Source organism: Mobula birostris, chromosome 12, assembly GCF_030028105.1.
Source record: "Mobula birostris isolate sMobBir1 chromosome 12, sMobBir1.hap1, whole genome shotgun sequence".
Lineage (NCBI taxonomy): Eukaryota > Metazoa > Chordata > Chondrichthyes > Myliobatiformes > Myliobatidae > Mobula > Mobula birostris.
In genome coordinates, this window is record NC_092381.1 from 33725450 (window position 1) to 33749511 (window position 24062).

At 38.9% G+C, this 24062-nt stretch overlaps 1 protein-coding gene across 1 annotated transcript in view; it reads left to right on the plus strand.

The window, feature by feature from the left end:
• LOC140205827 (MOB kinase activator 3C-like) overlaps nt 1–18590 on the plus strand; it is a 55777-nt gene extending 37187 nt beyond the window's left edge. Inside the window, exon 4 of the mRNA XM_072273576.1 lies at nt 10745–18590. Within this exon, the coding sequence (XP_072129677.1) occupies nt 10745–10774 (30 nt within the window). The 3' untranslated portion in view covers nt 10775–18590. The remainder of the gene's footprint in view (nt 1–10744) is intronic.
• The last annotated feature ends 5472 nt before the right edge of the window (nt 18591–24062 follow it).

Consider the following 24062-nt stretch of genomic DNA (forward strand, 5'->3'; position numbering starts at 1 on the left):
TTGGCAGTGAAGGTGAGCTTGCTAATGCCATCTTTATCACTCTGCTTGTGTTGCCACTTTCAGGGTGAACCCCTAGACTTCTCTGTGCATCAAAGTTGTCTTGCCATTAGCTGTATAGTCTTGCCATAGTTGTATAGTGTTCCCCTTTCACTTGATCTGTAAAATGCTGCACCTAACAAAATCCAGATTAAGTTCCAATTTAAATTCTGGGCAATTGTGAGGTGTTGAAGACCTAGGATAAATGGCAGGGACCTTAAGGGCAGTGAAGTTCAGAGAGACCTTGGGGTAAAGTTCATAGCTCAATGTAGGTGGCAACGTAAGTGAAAAAGGTGCCTTCACAGGGAGGCATTGAGTATAAAAGGGGGGATGACAAGAGAGATTAAATAGGCTGGGTTTATTCTCACTGAAGAATAGGAGGCTGAGGTTTATAAAATCATGAGATAAACGTGGATAGAAGAGATGGTCAGAATCTTTCAAATTGCTCTCAAATGTTTGCTTTGGCTTCATTATAAACCTGCTGGACAGTAGTAAACCTTTTAGTGACAGATGTATTTGTACACTGAAATCCCTTTGTTCCCCTGTTTCAAATCTTCCAGGTGAATCCCTATTCTTCCTATCAAAACTGATTGTCCTGCATTTATCCACATGGAGCCTCGCCTGCCATTTCCATCCATTCTGAAGCTCACTAATGTCATTTGTTCCCTTCGTCCTCAGTGATGAATATCACCCTCCTCCAGTTTGGTATCATCTGCCAATTTGAAAATTAGGTTCTTGGTTCCAAAGCCTGATTTAGTAACATAAATTGGCATCATTTGGTGCTGATAGCAGTGTTATGAAACTCACCTATCTCCCTTCTTCTACAGACCCTTTGCTAATGGTATTGGTCCATGGCATAAAAAAGGCTGAGAATCCTTGATGTAGAGGAACAGTCTGCACAGACTCCATTTTCACTCAGTTTTACAGACTTAAATCAAATTTACATTTTCTGACTTTATTAGTTTATTATGGGGGACATTATTGAAAGTACATTCTGAACATCCAGATAAGTTATATCTACTGTATTGCCAGTGCCCACAGCTCATCTATGGAAAAATTCAATGAGATTGATTGAGCAAGGTCTTTGCTTTCGAAATCCCTGCTGACAATTCAATATTAAATATTTAATTTGTAGCTTTCTTTCCCTATTTGTTTCTTTAATGGGGATATCATTAATTTTCCCACCGTTAGTACTAAGTACATTATTCAATCAGTCTCTGGATGGATTTTATCTTCCTCTTCAAATGTTAGTTCTACCGTAGCTATGAACCTGTCCCTTGCCCGCTACACCAGGGCTCCCAACCTTTATTATGCCATGGGTCTCCTACCATTAACCAGGAGCTCCATGGACGCCAGGTTGGGAACCTCTGCTCTAAACCATTTTCAAACACATGATTAAATCATTGTTCTTTTGTGTTTTAGTTGATATGATGCTGAAAGATCATTGATATTAAGACAAGGTCTACAAAAGGAAATTCTGTGATAAAGTAATAATTTTAATTATTGAATGGCATAGTTGAAGATTGATAGCTGCCATGGGGTGGGTGATATTAAGATCATCATTTCTGGCACTAGCAGAACGATAAGATAGTGTCCCGTTTTTTTAAAATTCTAATGTAATCTTTGTTCTGTTCTAACGCCAAGCGAAGTTACTATAGTGTGGTGTCTTGTCTGTTACATGTGACTTATTGATTATTGATATCCTGTTATTGATCATTGATCCCCTGTTCTTGCAGAATAATGACACTATTTGGCTACTCTCCTAGTCTTTGTCTTGTTTGGTCTTATACCAGCTCCCATTCATTTGCTGGCATTGTGTTTTCTAACTTATATTGGCTCCAGTGTGTTTTGACTTTTGTTTTCAATTGCTAACTGTCCTCACTCCCTCCCTATTTTAATAATCCCAAGCAGAGCTGTAACTCTTAGGGACTTGGACATGTCTGTTGTTCTGTCCCCTTAATCCCAGCTGAATTATGTTGCTCCCCAATTAAGAAAGTGCCTTCAGCTGCATGGACTGAAAGGCTACAAATTTCCTTTTTAATGTTTCTGCTTCTTACCTTTCTTTTTTCCTTCTAAGGTAGGTTTTGATTATCACTGATCTCCTTACTTGACAAATATCGTTATTTGTCTTATGTAATGCCTTGGGCATTTTCTGAGCTCGATAAAAATTTGTGTTACTTTCTTCATTTGCACGTCATTTTCTTGACGGAAATATTCTTAAATTTGTTTCATTGAACCTAATGAAAATATTTGATTTTGGTACAGAGACCGTGGATTGCTGTCAAAATAAGATGGACACTAGGCAAAAAGCAGTGATCCTAATTAGCATGAAGATAAATTAAAGACTATTGCATTAACATTATACCTTGTTGTAGCCTTTCTAAGGTCAGATTAGTAGCCATACTATTGTATAAGATGTACTTCTGGAGGTATTTGTGGTCAATAAAAGAAAACTCCTGTGACTTTCAGGCTAATCAGCCGTTTCTGTGATTATTTTTTAACCACAAAGTCCCAGAACTTAAGGTGGTTTTTTCTCTCTCTCTCTCACTGAAGCAGTGGATAAATGGACCTTTGCTCCTTTCTGAATGCTCTCAGAAATATTTCCAAGAAGTAAAGAAACTCAAAATAATTGCAAAATCTACAGTATCTTCATTCAAATCTTTTTTAAAAAATTTCAATTCATTTACACCCTGTATTTTACAATTCTTAACAAAATTGATGAAGGGTCTTGGCCTGAAACGTCAACTGTTTATTCCTCTCCATTGGTGCTGCCTGACTTGCTGAGTTCCTGCATCATTTTGAGTGTGCTGCTCAAGATTTCCAGCATCTGCATGATCTCTTGTGTTTATATGTGTCTGGTTTTATTTCCAGAATGGAAATTACTCTTGATAATAATAATCTTGATAATATTGCTTCAATATTTGTCCTACAAGGTTCAGATATTTTCCGATGATTTCTAAATTTTACTATTTCTAATTACCCCATTTGAATGCCTTTGTTAAAAGTTTCTCTTTAGGTTTAAACTTTATGAATCAATGTAAGAATAAATGAATTCCTCTGATCTACTTGAGAACAGTCGCATTAAAACGACAGGGTATGACAATGATTTTGGATGATGGCCAAGTCCCTTTCTAGTGTTGAAGATGTGGAACCATTGGGAACAAATTAGAACTGACATTATGCAGGCAGTAATGTCATTTGGAGCGCAACAGTAGAATCTACATATCCAGTGAAGCAACTGGTGCTCTAAGGTGTAAAGTTACATTAGATGATTAACAATGAAAGATGCGCAGAGATGGCACACCAAGGTTGCATCTTTTAAATTTTTAATGCTCCTCCTGCTTTACTTCATGGCTCTAATTGTCAGCAGTTTCAAGTTCAAGTTTAATTATCATTCAACCATACAATTAATATAGCCAAACAAAACAGTGTTCCTCTGGGGCCAAGTTGCAAAACACATTGCTAACAGCACACTGCATTAAGTACATATTGCAAAAGTACTTATGGTTACAATTTCAGAAGACCGTACAATCACAAAGAAAAAATATATAGCCCAAGTCCTTGAGTGGTATGGCTGTAGATTGTCCCGGTCCAGTTTATTCTTCCATTGATAAAACACCAGAGGGCAGTACTGAGCAAACACTGGAGCACAGCATGGACAGAAGAGGCCAATCTCCAACCCAGTATTGGTTTCAGGGCACCCAGCAGCTCTCTCCCCACACCACCTCGGCTCTCCACCCCTGGATGGCTGTAACAAGAAATACTGTGGCCTAAGCCTAGTCCTAATCCTTGTCACAACTAAGGCAACACAGCTCCCTGGCTGTCGATCTCGCTAGTGAAACGACCTGGCGGTTTTCTATGTTACTAATGTCCAACAGCGTCTTGCAATCATAATGAAAACATGCAAGGCAATCACTCACTCTTTTTTTTGGATCATGCACCCACTTAGCACAATGGTATGCAACGAGTCCAGGTGACAACTCAATAATGCATCGTTATGAGCAACTCTCCGATGGGATAGCCCTGCAGCACTTGATGGTTTTTGGTATTCAGCAGTGACTTGCAATTGTAAAAAAAAGACTTACAAGATGAACAAAAACGTAAACATGAGGAATTCTGCAGATGCTGGAAATTCAAGCAACACACATCAAAGTTGCTGGTGAACGCAGCAGGCCAGGCAGCATCTCTAGGAAAAGGTACAGTTGACGTTTCGGGCCGAGACCCTTCGTCAGGACTAACTGAAGGAAGAGCTAGTAAGAGATTGAAAGTGGGATCTCCCCCTCCCCCTCCCACTTTCAAATCTCTTTACTAGCTCTTCCTTCAGTTAGTCCTGACGAAGGGTCTCGGCCCGAAACGTCAACTGTATCCCTTCCTAGAGATGCTGCCTGGCCTGCTGCGTTCACCAGCAACTTTGATGTGTGTTACAAGATGAACAAATACACCTTTGATTGGATCTGAAGTGGCTCCTACAATTGAGCGTGCCCTTAGAGGTTTAGGCATAAATCAGTTATGCAAGGTTCCAAAATTACTGGATATTTCCACTGTCAATGAGGTGTTCTGTAATAGACAACTAAAGCAGAGCAAACATTAAATTCTCTGAATCCATATGTGAATTCAATGTTTACTGAGGGGAGTGCCACACTTAATATTCTGATCTCTTTTTGCATAATTCATCACTCTCTCTCTCTCTCTCTCTCTCTCTCTCTCTCTCTCTCTCTCTCTCTCTCTCTCGGTAGATCGCAGAAAGGATCCTTTATTGTTATTTCCCTCAGTTCAGTTCTAAACAGACAAGAGAGTTAATCTGTTAGGACAACAAAATAAGACTCTGAATATGTAATCAATAGTAGAAACAAAAACCACGATGTAGTGACATTCATAATCCCACTGACAGAATAAATATGTTAAACATAAAATTGCTTAGATAAGTATCTTATAGCTAAATGCAATACTCTTGTAATTTTACAACTATTTTGAACTACCACAAGGATAATGAATTGGGCAAAAATCTATTGAGAAGTTGGAAAAATAAGTTAGTAGTTCTGTTCAGCACCAACTAATTGATCAAAGTTCAAAGTAAATTTATTATCAAAGTATATATACGTCACCATATAAAATCCTGAGATTAATTTTCTAGTGGGCATACTCAATAAATCCATTAAAGAATAATAATTATAATGCAATCAATGAAAGACTGTACCAACAGGGCACTCAACCAGTGTGCTAAAGACAACAAATTGTGCAAATACAAAAGAAAGAAATGATGCTAAGTATATAAGCAATAAATATTGAGAACATGAGATGAAGAGTCCTTGAAAGTGAGTCCTTTGGTTGTGGGAACATTTCGGTGATGGGGGGTGAGTGAAGTTATCCCCTTTGGTTCAAGAGCCTGATGTCTGAGGGATAATAACTATTCCTGAACCTGAGGCTCTTGTCCCTTCTTCCTGATGGCAGCCGTGAGAAGAGAACATGAGCTGGTTGGTGGGGGTCCCTGCTGATGGATGTTGCTTTCCTGTGATAGCACTCCCTGTCAATGTGCTCAATGGTGGGGAGGACTTTACCCCTTTTAATTGATGACTCTAACATTTAAATTTTATGCTTCTGGTTCTTTAAACTCATAGACCATAACAACGGCACTAGATGAGGGAATAAAGCAAGGGATGTCAAATTAGCTGCCCATTATACTTCACTTACCACTTCCACTTAATGTTGCCTTTTGACAGTATTATCATTATCAAAATTAACCCTCTTCATTGCAGATCTTAATTTGAGTTTATTTTTCTTTATAAATGGCCATTTGAAAATGCTGAGCCAAATTTACATTCAAAAATCATTCCATTTGGTCACAACTCATCTTAATGAAAACTAAAGGAATGTCAGAGTATTTCAAAGCACCAATGAATAATTTCTTGGAATGTGCCACCCACTATCCACCATCATTTACTCACAGTAAGGCTTTATGACAAATTGAATCAGGAGAGAACACAAAGACACAAGAGCAGGAGGGACCCACTCACCCCTGAGACCTGTCCATCATTCAGCAAGATCCTTTGCTGTCCTTGGCTCCTCTTCTGTGCAACTTCTGTGTAGCCCTCAATTCCTTGACCTTTCAAATATTTATCCATCTCTACCTCAAATACATCTAATGATCTGGCCTCCACCACAGAGAATTCCAGCGATTCACTACCCTCTGAGAAAGGGAATTTCTATGCACCACAGTTTAAAATGGCAGGCCCTTTGTTTTGTTGTGCCCCCTTTGATATGACTCACCAGCAAAAGCATCTCAACATCTATCCTAGAATCACTTTTAAGATCTTGTATGTTTGCATAAGGTCACCCTCATTCTACTAAACTCAAAGGTAGATGGTCCCAAATTGTTTAGCCTCTTTTGATAAGATAACCCTTTCATTCCACTATATTTTCTTTCAAACTGCCTCCAATGCTATAGTATAGTCCTTGTGCAGGACACCCTAAAGGTTAATTTGCATGTTGTGTCGGTGGTGAGGAGGGCAAATACAATGTTAGCATTTATTTCAAGAGGACTAGAATATAAAAGCAAAGGTGTTATGTTGAGGCTGTATGAAGCATTGCTGAGACCTCACTTGGAGTACCGTGAACAGTTTTGGGCCTCTTATCTTAGAAAAGATGTGCTGATACTGGGGAGGGTTTGAAGGAGGTTCACAAAAATGATTCCAGGATTGAATGGCTTGTCATGAAGATTGTTTGATGGCTTTGGGTCTGTATTCACTAGAATTCAGAAGACTGGGGGGGTGACCTAATTGAAATATATTGAATATTGAAAGGCCTCAATAGAGTGGATGTAGGGAGGATGTTTCCCATGGTGGGAGGCTAGGACCAGAGGACACAGCCTCATAATAGAGGGGTATTCTTTTAGAATGGAGATGAGGAAAAATTTCTTTTAGCCAAAGTGTGGTGAATCTGTGGAATTTGTTGCCACAGGGGGCTGTGGAGGCCAAGTCTTTACGTGTATTTAAGGTGGAGGTTGATAGATTCTTGATAAGGGATATGGGGGAGAAGGCAGGAGATTGGGGCTGAGATGGTAAATGGATCAGCCATAATGAAATGACGGAGAAGTCCCAATGAGCCAAATAGCCTAATTTTGCTCCTATATCTTGGGTTCTTGTATCCATTTTTAGTAAGGGAGCCAAAGCTGTGCCTGGTATTCCAGATGTGGCCTCACCAACACTCTGTACAAGTGCAACTATAACTTAGTACTCTTAATCTCTAACACCTTCACAATAAGGACTAACTTTTTATTTGTTTTCTTAACTACTCATTGGATCTTCCTACTTTTCTTTGTGATTTATGCTCTAGAACACCTGTGTACCGCTGAACTTTATTCCTTTGTGGTCTCGCTCCACTTAGATAACAGTCTGCCTGTTGATTCTTCTTCCCAAGTCCATGACCTTACACTTCCCCATATTACGCTCCATTTAACAGATCTTTTCCCAGTTACTCAAAATGCATACAACCCGTTGCAGAAATTAATGCCCTGATGACAACAAACCCTTCCACCCATTTTCATATGATTGACAAGCTTGCAGATCTTAAATTTTGTTCCTTCCATTAGGTCATTAATATAAATAATAAACAGATGAATATAAGGAAGTGATGTCTGGGGTACCCTAGGAGTGATGTCTCTCAATTTTGAAAATTCTTACTCCCACATTAGTTAAAGTATTTAGGACTCAGATACCTCTGAACTTTGAGACTCTCTACTTGGGGCATGTATTGTTTTTGGAACAGAAGAAAGATATAAAGCTGCTGCAGGCCCTTTTAGTGGCAAGTAAGAAATCAACCACCAGAAAGTGGTTAAATCCAACGTCACCTACATTAGAAGATTGGCATGAAATCATTTTGGAAATATTTAAAATGGAAAAGATGACCTACTCTCTGAAAATTCAAAAGGAAAAATTTTATCAAATTTTATAAAATAAATGGATTGAATTTATAACCCCAGAATGAGCAGACTTTAGATAACTCCCCTAATGGTTTATACTGTTTTTCTCACCAACATAGTAATAGAGCACCCTTGGCTCGAATGTTTACTGCTCTTTTTTTTTGGAAAATGTGGAATTAACACAAGTAAAGAAAAGATCTGGGGAAATTTTGGACCAGAAAGAAATGGACCAGAAGAGATACATGGAAATTAGTATTCAACCACTATTATTAATATTTTTATAACAACTATTATCATTATTTAGATTAATAGAGTGGAATTACAATTGCACAAACGTCTATCGAGTGCCTAATTATTTTCTATATTATCTCAATGTGCACTTGTGAATGTACAAATTAATGTAGATTTACTCACATAAAAAATGGAAAAGGTTATATATGTTAAAAAAAGTTTGTGTATTACTTGTGACTACCTTATCCAAATAAAAATAAAATTAAAAAAAAAATTTTTTTACTCCTAATATTATTCCAAATTTCAATTTGCAATGCATGCTGCAAACTTCCCCCAGTACATTGGTCTCTTAATATATGCACCAGTCCTTTACGTGGCAGCTAGCGATGTACATTTTGGAACAGTGGAGACAGACCAGAAACCTTTATTATAATTAACAAATTAGAATCCTCATCTCTAATTCTATTATAATGAGGTTTAGAGTTAGTCATCATGGCATTTATTCTGTGTCTTTTCTAGTGTTTGCAAAGAGCAGAATGGGGCAGGCATGCGATTACAGAAAATAGGTGGAATAATATGTATCTAAGGAAAGCAAGTTTAAATATCTCATTATTGAAGATTATGATCACTGAAACTACATTTTTGAATGTTAATGTTAGAAATCAATGGAATAATCTTCCATTGCAGATGAATTGCTTGGAATATTACATATTCAACATGCTTCAAAGGCTGACATTTCCATTTGAGTTGAAAGCACAAGAGATGCTGGAATCTGGAGCAGCACATAAGTACTAAAGGAACTCAGCAGCATAGGCAGCATCTCTGGAGGGAGAGAAAACTGTCCTTCCATTTTTAATAAACAACTCCATACTCTGCAATAGGCTGGTGAAATATTTTACAAGGGGAAAATAAGGCTGGAAGCATATCATAGCAGAAACCTGAAGGAGCTCATATCCAGATCTGGAAAGGATACTATATCAGAATCATGTTTGTTATCACTGACATATGCCATGAAATGTGTTATTTTGCAACAGTAGTGCCATACAAGGCATAAAAATAATTAAATTATAAAATAATGCAAAAGACAAATAGAGTTCACGGGTTCATGAACCATTCAGAAATCTGACAGTAAAGAGGAAGATCTCCCTCTCAGTCCTGATGAAGAGTCTTGGCCCGAGACGTCGACTGTTTACTCTTTTTATAGATGCTGCCTGACCTTCTGCGTTTCTCTTCCATTTTGTGTGTGTGTGCTGCTTTCGTGGATTCTATTGTGTTTCTTGTATTTACTGTGATTGCCCACAAGAAAATGAATCTCAGGGTTGTATGTACTTTGATAATAAATTTAATTTGAACTTTGATCTTTGAGGCACTGCTGCTTAAACATGTCATTGATGGTGGGGAATGTTGTGCCTGTGATGGGATTGGCTGAGTCTATAGTGCCCTGTTGCCTCTTGTGATCCTGTGCATTGGAGACGCCATATTAGACTGTGATGCAACCAGTCAGAATAATCACTGTATATCTATACAAATTAGCAAGAGTCTTTGGTGACATACTAAATCTCCTCAAATTTCTAATGAAGTAGAGAATGAAAAAAGAACAAAATTAAGTGTTTCCTTAAGTTTCATATTGATATTTTTTCTTCAAATGATTATATTAGAAAATATTAGATTGTTCAATTGCTACAAAAAACAAACTGCAGGATAAACTCCTGTTGGTAACCTGTCTGACAAAATAGAGCACAAAATCCCAAACTGAGTCAATAATATTTGTAAGATTTTATTAGATGGCAGTAAAGTGAAGAATTAATCAATCAATGATTAATTCTTAAATAAGATGTATATCAAGTGAAGAGTTCCCTTTTTAGAGTCACAGTTAATAGGGGAAAAATTATAAAGGAGGAAACAGTCAACTTGACTAAATCTAATATCTGTGTTAGTATCAACCAGTGCTTGAAATACAGATCTGTTACAAAAGATTTCAATAGATACTTCATATTCCTTCAGAAGATTAATCAATGTGATCAACAAAAATTGAACATATTCTATGTAATAATGGAATTGCTGCCATAGGTATAGCATACAAGAGGTAGTTTGGGCTAAGTTGTATTTTATCTATTTCTTTAACATTTTATGATTTATTTTCACCTAAATTCTGCAAATTTTTAGAAGTACAGTATTTTGCTTTCCTTGATGTAGTGAAATTGCAATCAACTGCTAAACTTGTACATCACTTTCTACATGTGGATTGTTAAAATTTTCAGGGTTTTTAGCCTGCTTCAGTCTAAAATCATGATGGGTGGAATGGAAAGGTTACAGTCATTAATTATATTGTTCACCTTGGGAAGTCTTCCCACGTTGAGAGAATAACATAAATGAAAGATGATGCTGCTGATGTTGTCTATGCTACAATAACTTTGGCTTTGGGATTTCTAGTTGCCCTATTTTGCAGTCTGGCTGTTCAGGAAAATCAATGTATTTTAAAATTTTACTGAACTCTAACAATACTCTTTTTTTTCCATGTGAAGAAACTAAATGCTTTGTTCTTTTTCTTTCTAACAGAAAGTCATGACAGAGAAAATTTGCCACTAATTCCAGCTTGAGAACAGCCACGCAATAACCCTCCTTGTGAAATGTAACCCAGCATTTGAGCCAAGACTAAGAAGATTATAAAAAAAATGGCCGTCTTTGGTCTGAGCCCCGCAAATTCTGAACAAGCAGATTCATTTAAAGTCATAAATGAAGAGTCAGAACAGTAGTCAAAACTTTTCAAGGTTTCTCTTGGGAACAGATTGGCAATAATAAATTGTGTGCCAATGAAATGGACTCACTTCAGGATAACTGCCATTTGAAACCTTACAATGCATTCTCCAAATTGATTTAATTCAGTCATCTGACAGCAATTCAGCATTTTCTGATGTTTATTGTTAGATTCATGAAAAAAATATAATCTAAGCATGTCATTAAACTGAAATACTCGCTCCAGCAAAGCCATCTGTTTAAATAAGATGACCTGAGACAGATATTTGAAATCTAATGGGGATCATAAGACACTCTGTCTTGAACGTTGGCAGCGGATGTACATTTATTATAACATCTCCCTTTCTGGCCAACTATTACATGGCTAGGATAACTCAACACCAGATTTGGACCAAAACCAAGAGTTGTCAGACATGTATCATGCCCAAAAGGACCAGAACTTGGCAAACAAAATAGTCTGGAACTGTTGGAAAGAAACCACAATTCCATACCAATTTGTTAGAAATATTTTTCAAAAGCTTCTCCAAGTTCATTCTAGGCTACAGGAGCCCTGGACTTGCTGGCCATTGTTATCTTTCAATTGATGGCTGCTCTGGTGTTGCCCACCCATGGAGTCCTGCAGAAGAACCAACAATGCACAAGCAAATTAGTTTACTGAACCTGTACCAGGTTAGGTCCTAAATCAGGAATACCATTTAATTTTAATAAGGAGAGAGAAATATGAGGGGACTATGTAAGAATGGGGTAATTTGTATTTTTAATCAATTGTATTTACTTTGTTTTGTTTATCATCATTCTTAGGTATTTTAAATGTGCTTATGTCTTTTAATTGCTTTGAACATATTTCAAGAGCATGCATAGTCCTTGAAAAATTTGGCTATTGCTAAACCAGGAGTTTGTATTTTTTAAAGTATTGAGGTGGATGGCGCTTAGTCTGTTCTGGTGTGTTCCTCAGGGCGCTGACACCATACAGGACCTTATGATGGGGGTGACATTTATAGGCACCATGAGAGATATGGCCTAGGGCACTTAATGTATGCTCTAGTCCAATTTCCATATGTACATCAAAACATCCAGTTCTACCTCATGACCACCTCTCTTGATAATTCCTTTATCTCTGAATAATGAAACAGGTTGCCCCAACATTTAGTAGTGGAGGAGCAGAAATTTGTCCAAATACATATTGGAAAGACTGTAGCCGCTGTATTCCTTATCTGCTATTAAGTCTGTTTCCTACAATTACTTGACAGTAAACCCCAGACTCTTTGCAACCTTTATGTTATATTTGATAGTGAAGTGAACTTCATATAAAATCATAATCATCTATTTATGTTTCTACACAATGCCAGCGACCCAGGCCAATATCCCCGGTACAGTTTCCCTGTGACTGTGTGTGGGTTTCGGTTTCCTTCAGGTGTTCCAGTTTCCTCCTACATTCCAAAGATGTACGGGTTGGTAGGTTAATTGGTCAATGGGTGTAATTGGGAGATGCAGGTTTGATGGGCCGGGAGAACCTGTTACTGGGCTGTACAGTACCTTTAAATAAGTCATTGTGGATGGCTAATCAGCATTGACCGCCATAAAACTTGTTAGCATAAAACATAGACGACTGCAGTACAGGCTCTTTGGCCTACAGTGTTGTGTTGACCTTTTAACCTACTCTAAGATCAATCTGACCCTTCCTTCCTACATAGCCCTCCATTTTTCTATCAGCCAAGAGTTTTTTCTAAATGTTCCTAATGCATCTGCCTCTGGTGATTGAATTCATTTCTATCTGTTTAATGTGATGATTCAAAAAAATTGAATTTGTTTTGTTTATATTCAGCTAATCTCTCAAATGTTCTTTCAAAGGTAATGTAATAATACCACTAATGGCATGCTGGCTGTTCTATAGCTGACACAAAGGAAAGGGACAGACAGAGGAGTTTCTATTGTTCATTCAAGGAGAGAAAAAAGGCTCATCTCTGATACATTATGAACAGACAATGTGACTATACAAGAGTAATAAGAATGGAATGTTTACTTTTATCCGGCACGTACTGTCCTTTTACAGGTTTTATAATTGAACTAATTGAGTTGACAACTTAAATGTAAGGCAGGTTTTGTAGCAGTCATTTAGTACAAAACTAAACATACAATGGTGCTAGAAAGTTTGTGAACCCCTTTAGGACCTTCTCTTTTTGCACAAACATGACCTAAGGTGTGATCAGATCTTCACGCAAGTCCTAAAACTAGATAAAGAGAACCCGATTAAATAAATAACACAAAACAGATTGCACTTGTTCATTTGCTTATTGAGAAAAATGATCCAATATTACACGTATTTGTTGGAAAAAGTATGTGAACCTATGCTTTCAGTAACTGGTGTGACCTCTTTGTGCAGCAATAACTTCAACCAAATTTTTCCGGTAACTGTTGATCAGTCCCGCACATCGGGTTGGAGGAATTTTAGACCATTACTCCATACAAAACTGTTTCACTTCATCAATATTTCTGGGATACCTTGCATGAACAGCCCTCTTCAGGTCATGCCACAGCATTTCAATTGGGTTAAGGACTAGACGCTAACCTGGCCATTCCAAAACATGAATTTTTCTTCATTTTAAACCATTCTGTTGTTGATTTACTCTTGTGTTTTGGATCATCGTCTTGTTGCATCATCTAACTTCTATTAAGCTTCAGGTGATGGGCTGCTATCCTAACATTCTCCTGTCAAACCTCTTGATGCAGTTTTGAATTCATTGTTCCCTTAATGATTGCAAGCTGTCCAGGCCCCAAGGCAGCAAAGCAGCCCCAAACGATTCTGCTCCTTCCACCATGCTTTGCAGTTGTTATGAGATTTTGGTGTTGGTATGCAGTGCCCTTTTTCCTCCAAACATAGCAATGTGCATTTCTGACAGAAAGTTTAACCTTTGTCTCACCTGTCCACAGAACGTTGTTGCAGAAGTTTTGTGGAACATCCAGGTGGTCTTTGCAAACTTGAGACATGCAGCAATGGTTTTTTTTGGAGAGCAGTGGTTTCCTCCATGGTGTCCTTCCATGAACACCATTCTTGTTCCGTGCTTTTCTCATAATGGACACATGAACAGAGACTTTAGCAAGTTTTGGAGATTTCTGCAGGTCCTTTTCTGATATCCTTGGGTTCTTTTTCACTTCCTTCAGCATTGCATGTTGTGCTCTTGGTGTGATCTTTGCAGATGCCCACTCCTAGGTAGAATAATAATACTGAATTTCCTCCATTTGGAGACGTTCAATTGCTGTGGACTGATGAACACTCAGGTCTTTAGAAATACTTTTGTAGCCTTTTCCAGCTTCATGCACCTCTACAATTCTTCTAAGGTCCTCTGAAAGATGTTTTGATCGACACATAGTGCACATAAAGAGATTTTTCTTGAGAGCAAGCTCTGTCAGTAACTTGACTTTGTGTGTCTTTTTTATAGGGCAGGGCACCTCCACAACCCACACCTCCAATCTCATCTCATTGATTGGAACAACTGACTCCAAATAGCTTTTGTCGAAGGCTCACATACTTTTTTGAACACGGACTGTGATTGTTTAAATGGTGCACTCGGTATTGATGAGAAGTACAATTATTTGTGTGTTATTAGTTTAGGCAGATTGTGTTTAGCCATATAACAATTACAGCACGGAAACAGGCCATCTCAACTCTCAACTCATGTCCTCTTGTTTGAATCTCCCCTACTCTCAATGGAAAAAGCCTATCCACGTCAACTCTATCCCCCTCACAATTTTAAATACCTCAATAGAATCCCCCCTCAACCTTCTACGCTCCAAAGAATAAAGACCCAATTTGTTCAACCTTTCTCTGTAACTTAGGTGCTGAGATCCAGGTAACATTCTAGTAAATCTTCTCTGTACTCTCTCTATTTTATTGACATCTTTCCTATAATTCGGTGACCAGAACTGTACACAATATTCCAAATTTGTACAATTTAACATTACATCCCAACTCCTATACTCAATGCTCTGATTTATAAAGGCCAGCATACCAAAAGCTTTCTTCGCCACCCGATCCACATGAGATTCCACCTTCAGGGAACTATGCACTATTATTCCTAGATCCCTCTGTTCTACTGCATTCTTCAATGCCCTACCATTTACCATGTATGTCCTATTTTTGTCTATTATTTTGTCTAGAATAAGATCGGACCATATTTTATGAGTAATTAATGCAGAAAACCAGGTAACTGCAAAGGGTTCACTAATTTTTTCTTGCAACTGTATCTATGCAATCTGTTAACTTAGATAGCTTTTTTTATAGGTTATGTTACCTCTTAGGTTACTTTACATAGAATTGGTTGAAATTGTGTGTTTTTTTAAGTTCTTTTAAATGGGTGCACTTTAATGGGCTGCATGCTTGTTTGAGGACCTTGTAGAAGGTAGAACTTTAATGGGCTGCATGCTTGTTTGAGGACCTTGTAGAAGGTAGAACTTTAATGGGCTGCATGCTTGTTTGAGGACCTTGTAGAAGGTAGAACAGAATCATAGCTGTCAGCCAACATAATCCATCATTTTAAAGTGCTATATAATGTCATCTTGGAATATTTTACAAGGACATTATGATGCAATTTGAGAATTTCAGACCTATTAGAATGTCATTTAAATGAAACGTTAAATGGCATTCTAATAGATCTAGCTGTACCCACTCAAGGGGAAGGAATCACTATACCCACTCATGGGGAAGGCTTTGGGCATAAATCCTGAGGAAAATTCTGGAGCTGGAGTCGCTAATGCAGTCCCCCATTGAGTTCAATACTGACTGGCAATTCCTGCGATGCCGCTGGTGCCAAACTGTATTGGTGTCTGCCGTTCCTTTGGATTCATCAGCTGCATGGGCAACAGCTTTCTCTCCATATTACCACGCCCTGGTTTGCTTATCACATAGACAGCTGGGCTGCAACATCAATAGCTGACCTCAAATGATCAAAATGTTAAAACAATCGGAATTCAGTTCAATGCAGTATATTGAATGGAGAAGCAATGTTGTTTATAACCAAGCTTGTCGACAAAGAATAATGCACATTTTCATTTGAAAAAGTGAACCACACGATCAGAATAGTGTAAATATGATCTTTAATCACATAATTCTTTTAATCTAAATGGGCAGAAAACAGTATGTGTTTTTATATATATGCAAGTTCCAACTTGCTTGATTTTCTGATAAGTGTACCATCAACTAGATCATTGAGGAAAATCTCTCAGAATATTCTGTTAGTCAAATGTCAAGAGCATTTTAAATTAAGATGTAAAGAGACATTGTTCTGACCAATATTGCATGGCCACAATGCTCAGCAGAACAAAACAAAACAACAAAACAGAACACAACAAGTGACAAAACAATAACAGCAAAACAAGCCCTATTCCTCTTCCCAACTTGCCCAACAGTATCATACACAGAAATTGAAATTGTCCTGTTTTGCATTGTTAATTGTATAGTCATGCTGGTTCAGACAATGGGAAAGCTCAAATTGTTCATCCGAACACTGAGATGGAGCCTTTTTTTCAGCTTCTCTTTTCTAAAGAAGCATTCTCTCAGTGTAACTCTGAAACGCCAGCCTAGTCTAGCTCAATTACTTAATTATGGTTTGAATCCAGAGGGAGCAGTGCATGCATGTGTGTACTAAAGTCTAGATAACTTTCAGGTATGGGCCGGCAGGTGGCCTGAAGCATGTGAGTCATACTTTGCTAATCTCCAATTAAACGGAGTCGCATCATCTACCCTTGACATACAATAAGTAGCATGACCATAAACAAAACTCCCACTATCAGTTTCCTGATGAGAAGGGTGGGAAGAGATGGGGGATTACAATGACCAGAAGCTTAACCTGCCACAACAGGTTAAAAGCTGGGTATTCTGTAATAAGTGAGTCTGATATCTGTGGCAATTCAGGAGTGTGATATACTTTCTGCTTGCCTGGATGAGTGAAACTAACAACACTCAGAGTTTGATACCACCCAGGACAAATCAAACTTTTTGATTGGCCCCATCTAGCACCCGAAACCATAATTACCCCTGCTGCTGTCACCTCATGGCTTCAGCACGTGTCACCAACAAAATACCATGTAGTTAAATCCCTCAGCTTCTCCTACAATATATAATGTCTACCACCTAGAAGGACAAGGTACATTGGCACACATTTACCTGTAGTTTCTTTCCAGGTAATGCACCTGAACTGGTTTGTGCTTTTAATGGATCTAAATCCTGGAACTCCCTGTCTAGCTGAACTGTGGGAGTACCTTTAACTGCCACCTGACCAGCAGGTTAGATGGCAGATATCATGAGATTCAATAGGCATTCATTAGAATGCCTTTAGATAACCTCTTGGAAACAGTTTGGTGGGGATTCCTTCCGATGAATGCTTTTCATTAAAAAAAATGAGTAGAATCCTGATCAGCATGCCCCTGGAAACACAATGGAACGCCATGTTTGAGTTCATATACTGTTCAAATGCCAGTTGCTCTGTTAGATTATGAAGTTTAACCTTACTAATTGTTGACAGCTTGATGAGCTGTGCATTACATTCTATCCTAAATATACTGAGCCTGAAGAAGTGTCTCATTGATGATCATAGAGCCATTATTCAATTCATGTCTATCTGATGACTGAGCCATGGGGAGTAAGAAAATGATAGTCCTACTATAAAGACAAATAATTTAGTTGTAATGTTGTGTAGCCATTAAAACATATCATTTTCACATCTTATACATTCATACGGATAAAGTAATAATTCTTTACTCCTCAACTATTAATAGTTAATGTGTTACTCTAAATCAGTTTTTGCTCTTACTATTAATATGATAAATCATATATCATTGATTTTTTTGATGCCGTTACTTCCAACGTTCAATATTGCTTGACGGATGACAGATGTGTTCTGATAACACAAGCCATGACGCTGGGTATCAGCAGGTTATTCAACACTGCTGAAATGCTTGCACAATAAGGAACTTGTCAGAAATCAACACAAATTCTGATGTCGTCAAATTGGGAACTTCCCTGGTGTGAATAATTCAAGGATCCACTGGATAAACTTGCTGAGCCTTTAGGACAATCTGTTTTAACTCGATATTAAATTACCAATTGGAGTCATCAGATGGGTCGTTTGGATTAACTGCAAGGTTTTTTACTTTGAGTTAAAGACCTGATACATTCCATTGTCAAATTTTGTACTGTGGAGAGGTGAAAAGTTGAATTTTTGTAAAACGCCAGTATACTTCTGTATCATTTGAAATCTTATTTGACTTGTTTGTACAGAATCTGCAGAGAATGTTCTGCTTAACAAAAAGCTGTATGAGAGAGCGATCTATAATACTGATTTTGATATCTGTGGAGCTAATCAGGAGAGTGTACACAATCATAAACATTTGCTGAATGTCAATAACTATGGAAGATTGCAAGTTAATCTTCTACAAGATCTTGTGCTGGTGTGAAATTGGATGGAGTTTGTAATAAACTATTACAAGTAACTGAAAAGCACAATGCACAGACTAATTGAATTACCCACTTCAAGAGTATTGTAGACAACTACAATATTTCTTTTACATTTTATTATATATATATTTTTTGATTTTGAGTTTTCTTATACTATTTGCTTGGAAATAAAATTATTGGATAGTTTGCAAATCATTTCAACGTGTGTATTTCATTTTGAAGAAAATCGTCAAACCGAATTTGGCCCAATAGTCCTATACACTGTAAAAAGTAACTTTTCCCCCTTGTAGGTACATTCATTTCGGTTAAAGTTTTCAGACAATACAAAGCATGTATGCTTCTAGGAATTATAATTTTGATTATTGCCAGAGAAGAGAGAATTACAAAACTGAAGTATTTAATTGTCTGGTCTATACATTGCAAAATGACACTAAGTTAATCCAAAAGTGATTGAACTACACTGGCAAAAAATGATCAAGGAAGAATTGATCAAACTGTACTCTGTTGAGGTTATACCACACTTCTGAACACTCAGAAACAAAGGAGACATTAAAGGACATGAGACAGTTCAAAGAAGAATCCCATGTTCAAGTCCTATCTAATTAGTTGTAATTCTAAAGAACATTGTATTTGACTGGGCTTGAGATTATCGATAATGAGTAATGTAAACTGTGACTTTTCTATCTGCATCAGAATGCTTTGGGTTTAACTAACATTCCAGCACAAAAAGTTAAATTGACACATCAGGGCAGTATTAAAGAGTGCTACATTGTGAGTGGTATTATTTCCTGGTTGAGATATTAAATCAAGTTCCTGTTTGCCTGTTATGGTGTTCGTAAACTATCCTGTGGTTCTTTCTCAGAGTACAGTTATCCAAGGTGTCCTGGGACCAGTGTTTATTTCTCAATAATTTTATTTCTAAAACCCAGATTATTTGATGACTATGATGTTGCCCTTTATAGGAGCACTCATGCTCAAGTGACCATGAAATTACTCAAAATGAACTCATTGGCTTTAATGCACCTGCTATACTAGTAAAGAAGCATGTGAGGAGATACTGAAATGCATGCCCTTATTTTGCTACAGGAACAGCTATAGAATATGTTGGAGTGCTGTAAATCAAGACTGGGAGGGCCACAGTAGCGTAGTGGTTGGCACAATGCTTTACAATAGAGGTGACCAGGGTTCAAATCCTGCTGCTGCCTGTAAGGAGTTTTTACGTTCTCCCTGTGACCGCATGGGTTTCCTCCAGGTCCCTCAGTTTCCATCCGCGATGTAGAGACATACCGGATGGTAGGTTAATTGTTCATTGTAAATTGTCCCATGATTAGGCTCGGATTAAATCGGGGGATTGGTGGGTGGCGCCGCTTGTACTTCGCGCTGTATCTCAATAAATACATGGGTTTATTATGATTTCTTTGTATAGTTTGCATTATGTTGTTCGTGACTCTTTAAAAAAAAATAGGGCCACTTTATAATTTGAATTTCGTTTGCTAACATCTGGGTCATCAAAATTGGCAAAACGGAAGAGTGTAAGCAAAGGTCAAAGCATAGATTAACTTGCACAGTTCATCACATCATGCAACAGCTGGTAATGGGAAGATGCTGATCTTTTAACACCACAGTCATTGAAGTTTGTAGTATAGAGATTGGCTCTATGCCCTTCTGCACCCACACTTTGTGGGAGCAGGCCAAAAACTAATCTTATTGTCAAAATATCAGTTCGGCCACTGTTCCTTGGACAAGTACCTCACTGTGGTCACTTCCACACTCCAAACCACCACCCCTCCCCGCCAGATCTAAAGATGAATGTTAATCTCCAAAAAGCAGATGGGTTGGGGTCAGAAGGAAAATGGCTAAAATCGTAAACACACCTGGCCTCTACAGTGTGGCAACCAATTGTATACCACTGTACCCCAATTTTTAAATATTACACTGGGGCTAGACAGACATTCTCTTTTATGTTTAACTGGCGGCGGTTCACTTAGAAAATCTGGCAGCTCAGATGCAGTGAAGCCTGATTTGGACGCGTCACAACACTAATGTGTAAGTAGTCCTTCATCACAGTGCTCCTTTCATAAATCTCCTATGCCTCCATTGTTAAAGCTTACTTCCTTAAAAAATACTTATCAGGCACTTACCCTAGATCTCCAAAATAACGATTCCCTCCATCCACTGCCCCTCTCGTGCTGAGACCTCCACCGTTCCATCACTCAAGAATGAAGACTCCTTACTCACAATTGTATTGTACACCAGAATGCTCCCGCCAGGCTGGTGGCTAAGCTTATTATGCTTAGGGACCTTGCTTTAAAAGATTGTGTCCTGTGGGATTAAAATGTAACATGAAGGGAAACCCAAATGTGCTTGGAAATCAGAATCTGCCCCTTCCTGAGTCCAGGTTCTCCATGATTCCCCTATTGGCAATTAATTAATGAACTCTTGTCTTCATTTTCCCAGCAAGAAGACAGAAACTCTTTTGATTTTGCAAGTATTATAATCTTCTACAATGACGTAAAAAAAAATTCCCAATATCCAATGTCTCACTTTATAAGTTGGGATTCTGTCCCAGCACTATTTTTTATGACAGTCATGTTATTCTGGTAATGAAGAGAGATAATGCAGACCAAGGGAACCAGAAACACAATATTATCTTGCAAACTGAGATGCCACTGCAGAATGTAGTTGAAGGGGAGAATAAATCAGACATGATGGAATGGAAGAGCGGACTTGATGGACTAAGTGGCTTATGCACTAATACCAGAATATTTAGGTGCCTCTCGATGGGCAGGCATAGGATGAGATGACTCAGATAACATATACATTTTCAGGAGATAAATAAGCTGCTTTCCAGCATGAGGTGTTGGTAGATAATAGATTCACAAGGTTATATGTCATGGACCCTTGCTGAGCATTGGAAATAGGTGGCAAGGACTAAGAAATACCAGTGCTCCAAATGCTACCAGGGATAGTAATCACGAGAGAGAGAGAGAGAGAGAGAGAGAATTGATCAAATAAATGCAATGCTGTTTTAGCTGAGAATATATCTCTGCAAATAAATCTTTGCTTCAGCATTGGTAATGGACAATAGTTTCACATCCTCGATATTTAATCATAAAAAACTCAATCCTAAATCAATGATGACTGGGAAGAAATTGTTTTAGCACTTTATCTATTGGCTTTTATTGCTCCTGAAAAAAAAATATATTTCTGTTTAGCATTTACTTTGTTTTTATACACCCATGCTAGTGTGAAAGGAGTTAAAGTTCTGCACCTGAAAAATATAAAATAATGCAAACCTTGGATGTAATCGTTTTGTCATCAATGGAAGCATTAATTAATTTCTGACTTTGGTCCTTGCTATTGATGGAGAATGAACAGAGGGGGATATCTCTATGGGCAAAGTTGAGAGGAAAATTGCCAAATGAAATTTGAAACTTCATTTTTCCCTGAGTCCCTGTAAAACATGTATTATCAATAATTCTTCTTGTGCTAATCAGAGTGAAGATTTTAAATTTTATGAGACTGGTTTGAATTTTCATTTTCATCTTCTTCAAAGGCAGTTCCTTGGGGTTGAGGAAGATTCGATTCATTCCAGTTCTATGGATTCTGAGGTGGCTGATGGGTTAATGTAGGACCGGCAAACTCTTGTCATTGGTGGTGCAGCAGGTGCTTTGAGAGATCGGTGTGTGGTTAGTTCAGGAGGTGATGTGTTTCTTCTGCCATTTATGAAGCGGATTTGTGTGTGTTCCTGACTAATCCTCAGCAGAGTCAATATTAGACACTCTTTGGGTTGTTTGCTTAGGTTAGGTGAAGATTGCCTAGGATGTAGGCCATCTGGTCCAGGTGACTTATCCACCTTAAGACCTTTGAGTTTGCCTAGCACTTTTCCTTTGTAATAGCAGTGGCACTCTCTCCTGCTCCCTGACACTCATGGACTTCTGGCATACAGCTAGTATCTTCTACAGTAAAGACTGAAACAAAGTACTTATTAAGTTCATTTGCTATTTCTTTGTCCCCCATTACTATCTCACCAGCATCATTTTCCAGTGGTTCAATATCAACTCTCACCTCCTTTTTACTCTTTACATAACTGAAAAACTTTTGGTATCCTGCTTTATAATTATCGGCTGGTTTTCCCGCATATTTCATCTTTTCCTTTCTTTTGGCCTTTTTAGTTGCCTTTTGTTGGATTTTAAAAGCTTCCCAATCATCCAACTTCCCACTCACTTTTGCTACCTTATATGCCCTTTTCTTGGCTTTTATGCAGACAACATCCCTTGTCAGCCACAGTTGCCTTGCCCTGCCATTTGAGAACTTGTTCTTCTGTGGGATACATCTATTCTGTGCCTTGTGAACTATTCCCAGAAACTTCAGCCATCTCTGTTCTGCTATCATCCCCACCAGTATCCCCGTCCAATCCATCTGGGCATGCTCTTCTCTCATGCCTCTGTAATTCCCTTATACTGATACATGTGACTTATGCTTCTCCCTCTCAAATTGCAGTACGAATTCAATCATATTACGATATCTGTCTCTTAAGGGTTCCTTTACATAAAGCTTCCCAATAAAATCTGGGTTATTACACAACACCCAATCTAAGATAACCTTTCCCCGAGAAGGCTCAAGCACAAGCTGCTCTAAAAAGCCATCTCATAGGCATTCAACAAATTCCCTCTCTTACAATCTGACACCAACCTGATTTTCCCAATCCCCTTGCATATTGAAAACCTCCATTACAATTATGATATTGTAGTGGTGTGCTACACACAGTGCTAGAATAACCACACGGAGTCGGTGAGTTGGAGTTGCGATAAAGAGATTTATTCAAACTTCGCGGCCTGCTTTAAAGCCTTCCCGTTCCCGCCCTCCCTGGGGCGGGACTGCTGTGGGGAATGCATATTCCCAGACCCTTTCTGCGAGCGGGATTTTCCCCCTGCTGGTGAAGATGGCCTGGCGCCCTTTTTGGGGCCGGCTCTCTGCCTGCGCGCACTGTTTCATGAGCCGGTTTGTGGGTGCTAGAAAATGGGTCGCCACATAACCCCCCCCCCCCCAGAACCGGCGATACCTCCCCCAATGTCCACAGTCTGGATCGGCCTCTCTGTTTGGGAGGTCTGCCCCTGCGCCGCGGTGCCTGAGCCTGGACCGGCTGCGCCAAGTCCATATGGGCCGGTTTGAGTTGGTCCACCGTGAAAACCTCCTCTCTCCCCCCAATGTCCAGCACGAACGTGGACCCATTGTTCCTGATTACCTTAAATGGCCCCTCGTAGGGCCGCTGTAGCGGTGCCCGGTGTCCGCCCCGTCGTACAAAAAGAAACTTACAGTTCTGCAGGTCTTTGGGTACGCAGGGCGGGCTCTGTCCGTGCTGTGAAGTGGGTATGGGGGCCAGGTTACCGAGCCTCTCCCGTAGTCTGTCCAGGACTGCTGTGGGTTCTTCCTCTTGCCCCCTTGAGGCTGGTATGAACTCTCCTGGGATGACCAGGGGTGCGCCGTACACCAACTCGGCCGACGAGGTGTGCAGATCTTCCTTGGGCGCCGTGCGGATTCCGAGCAGAACCCAGGGAAGCTCGTCCACCCAGTTAGGCCTTTCCAGGCGGGCCATGAGAGCCGACTTCAGGTGACGGTGGAAGTGCTCCACTAGTCCGTTCGACTGTGGTAGGCAGTTGTGTG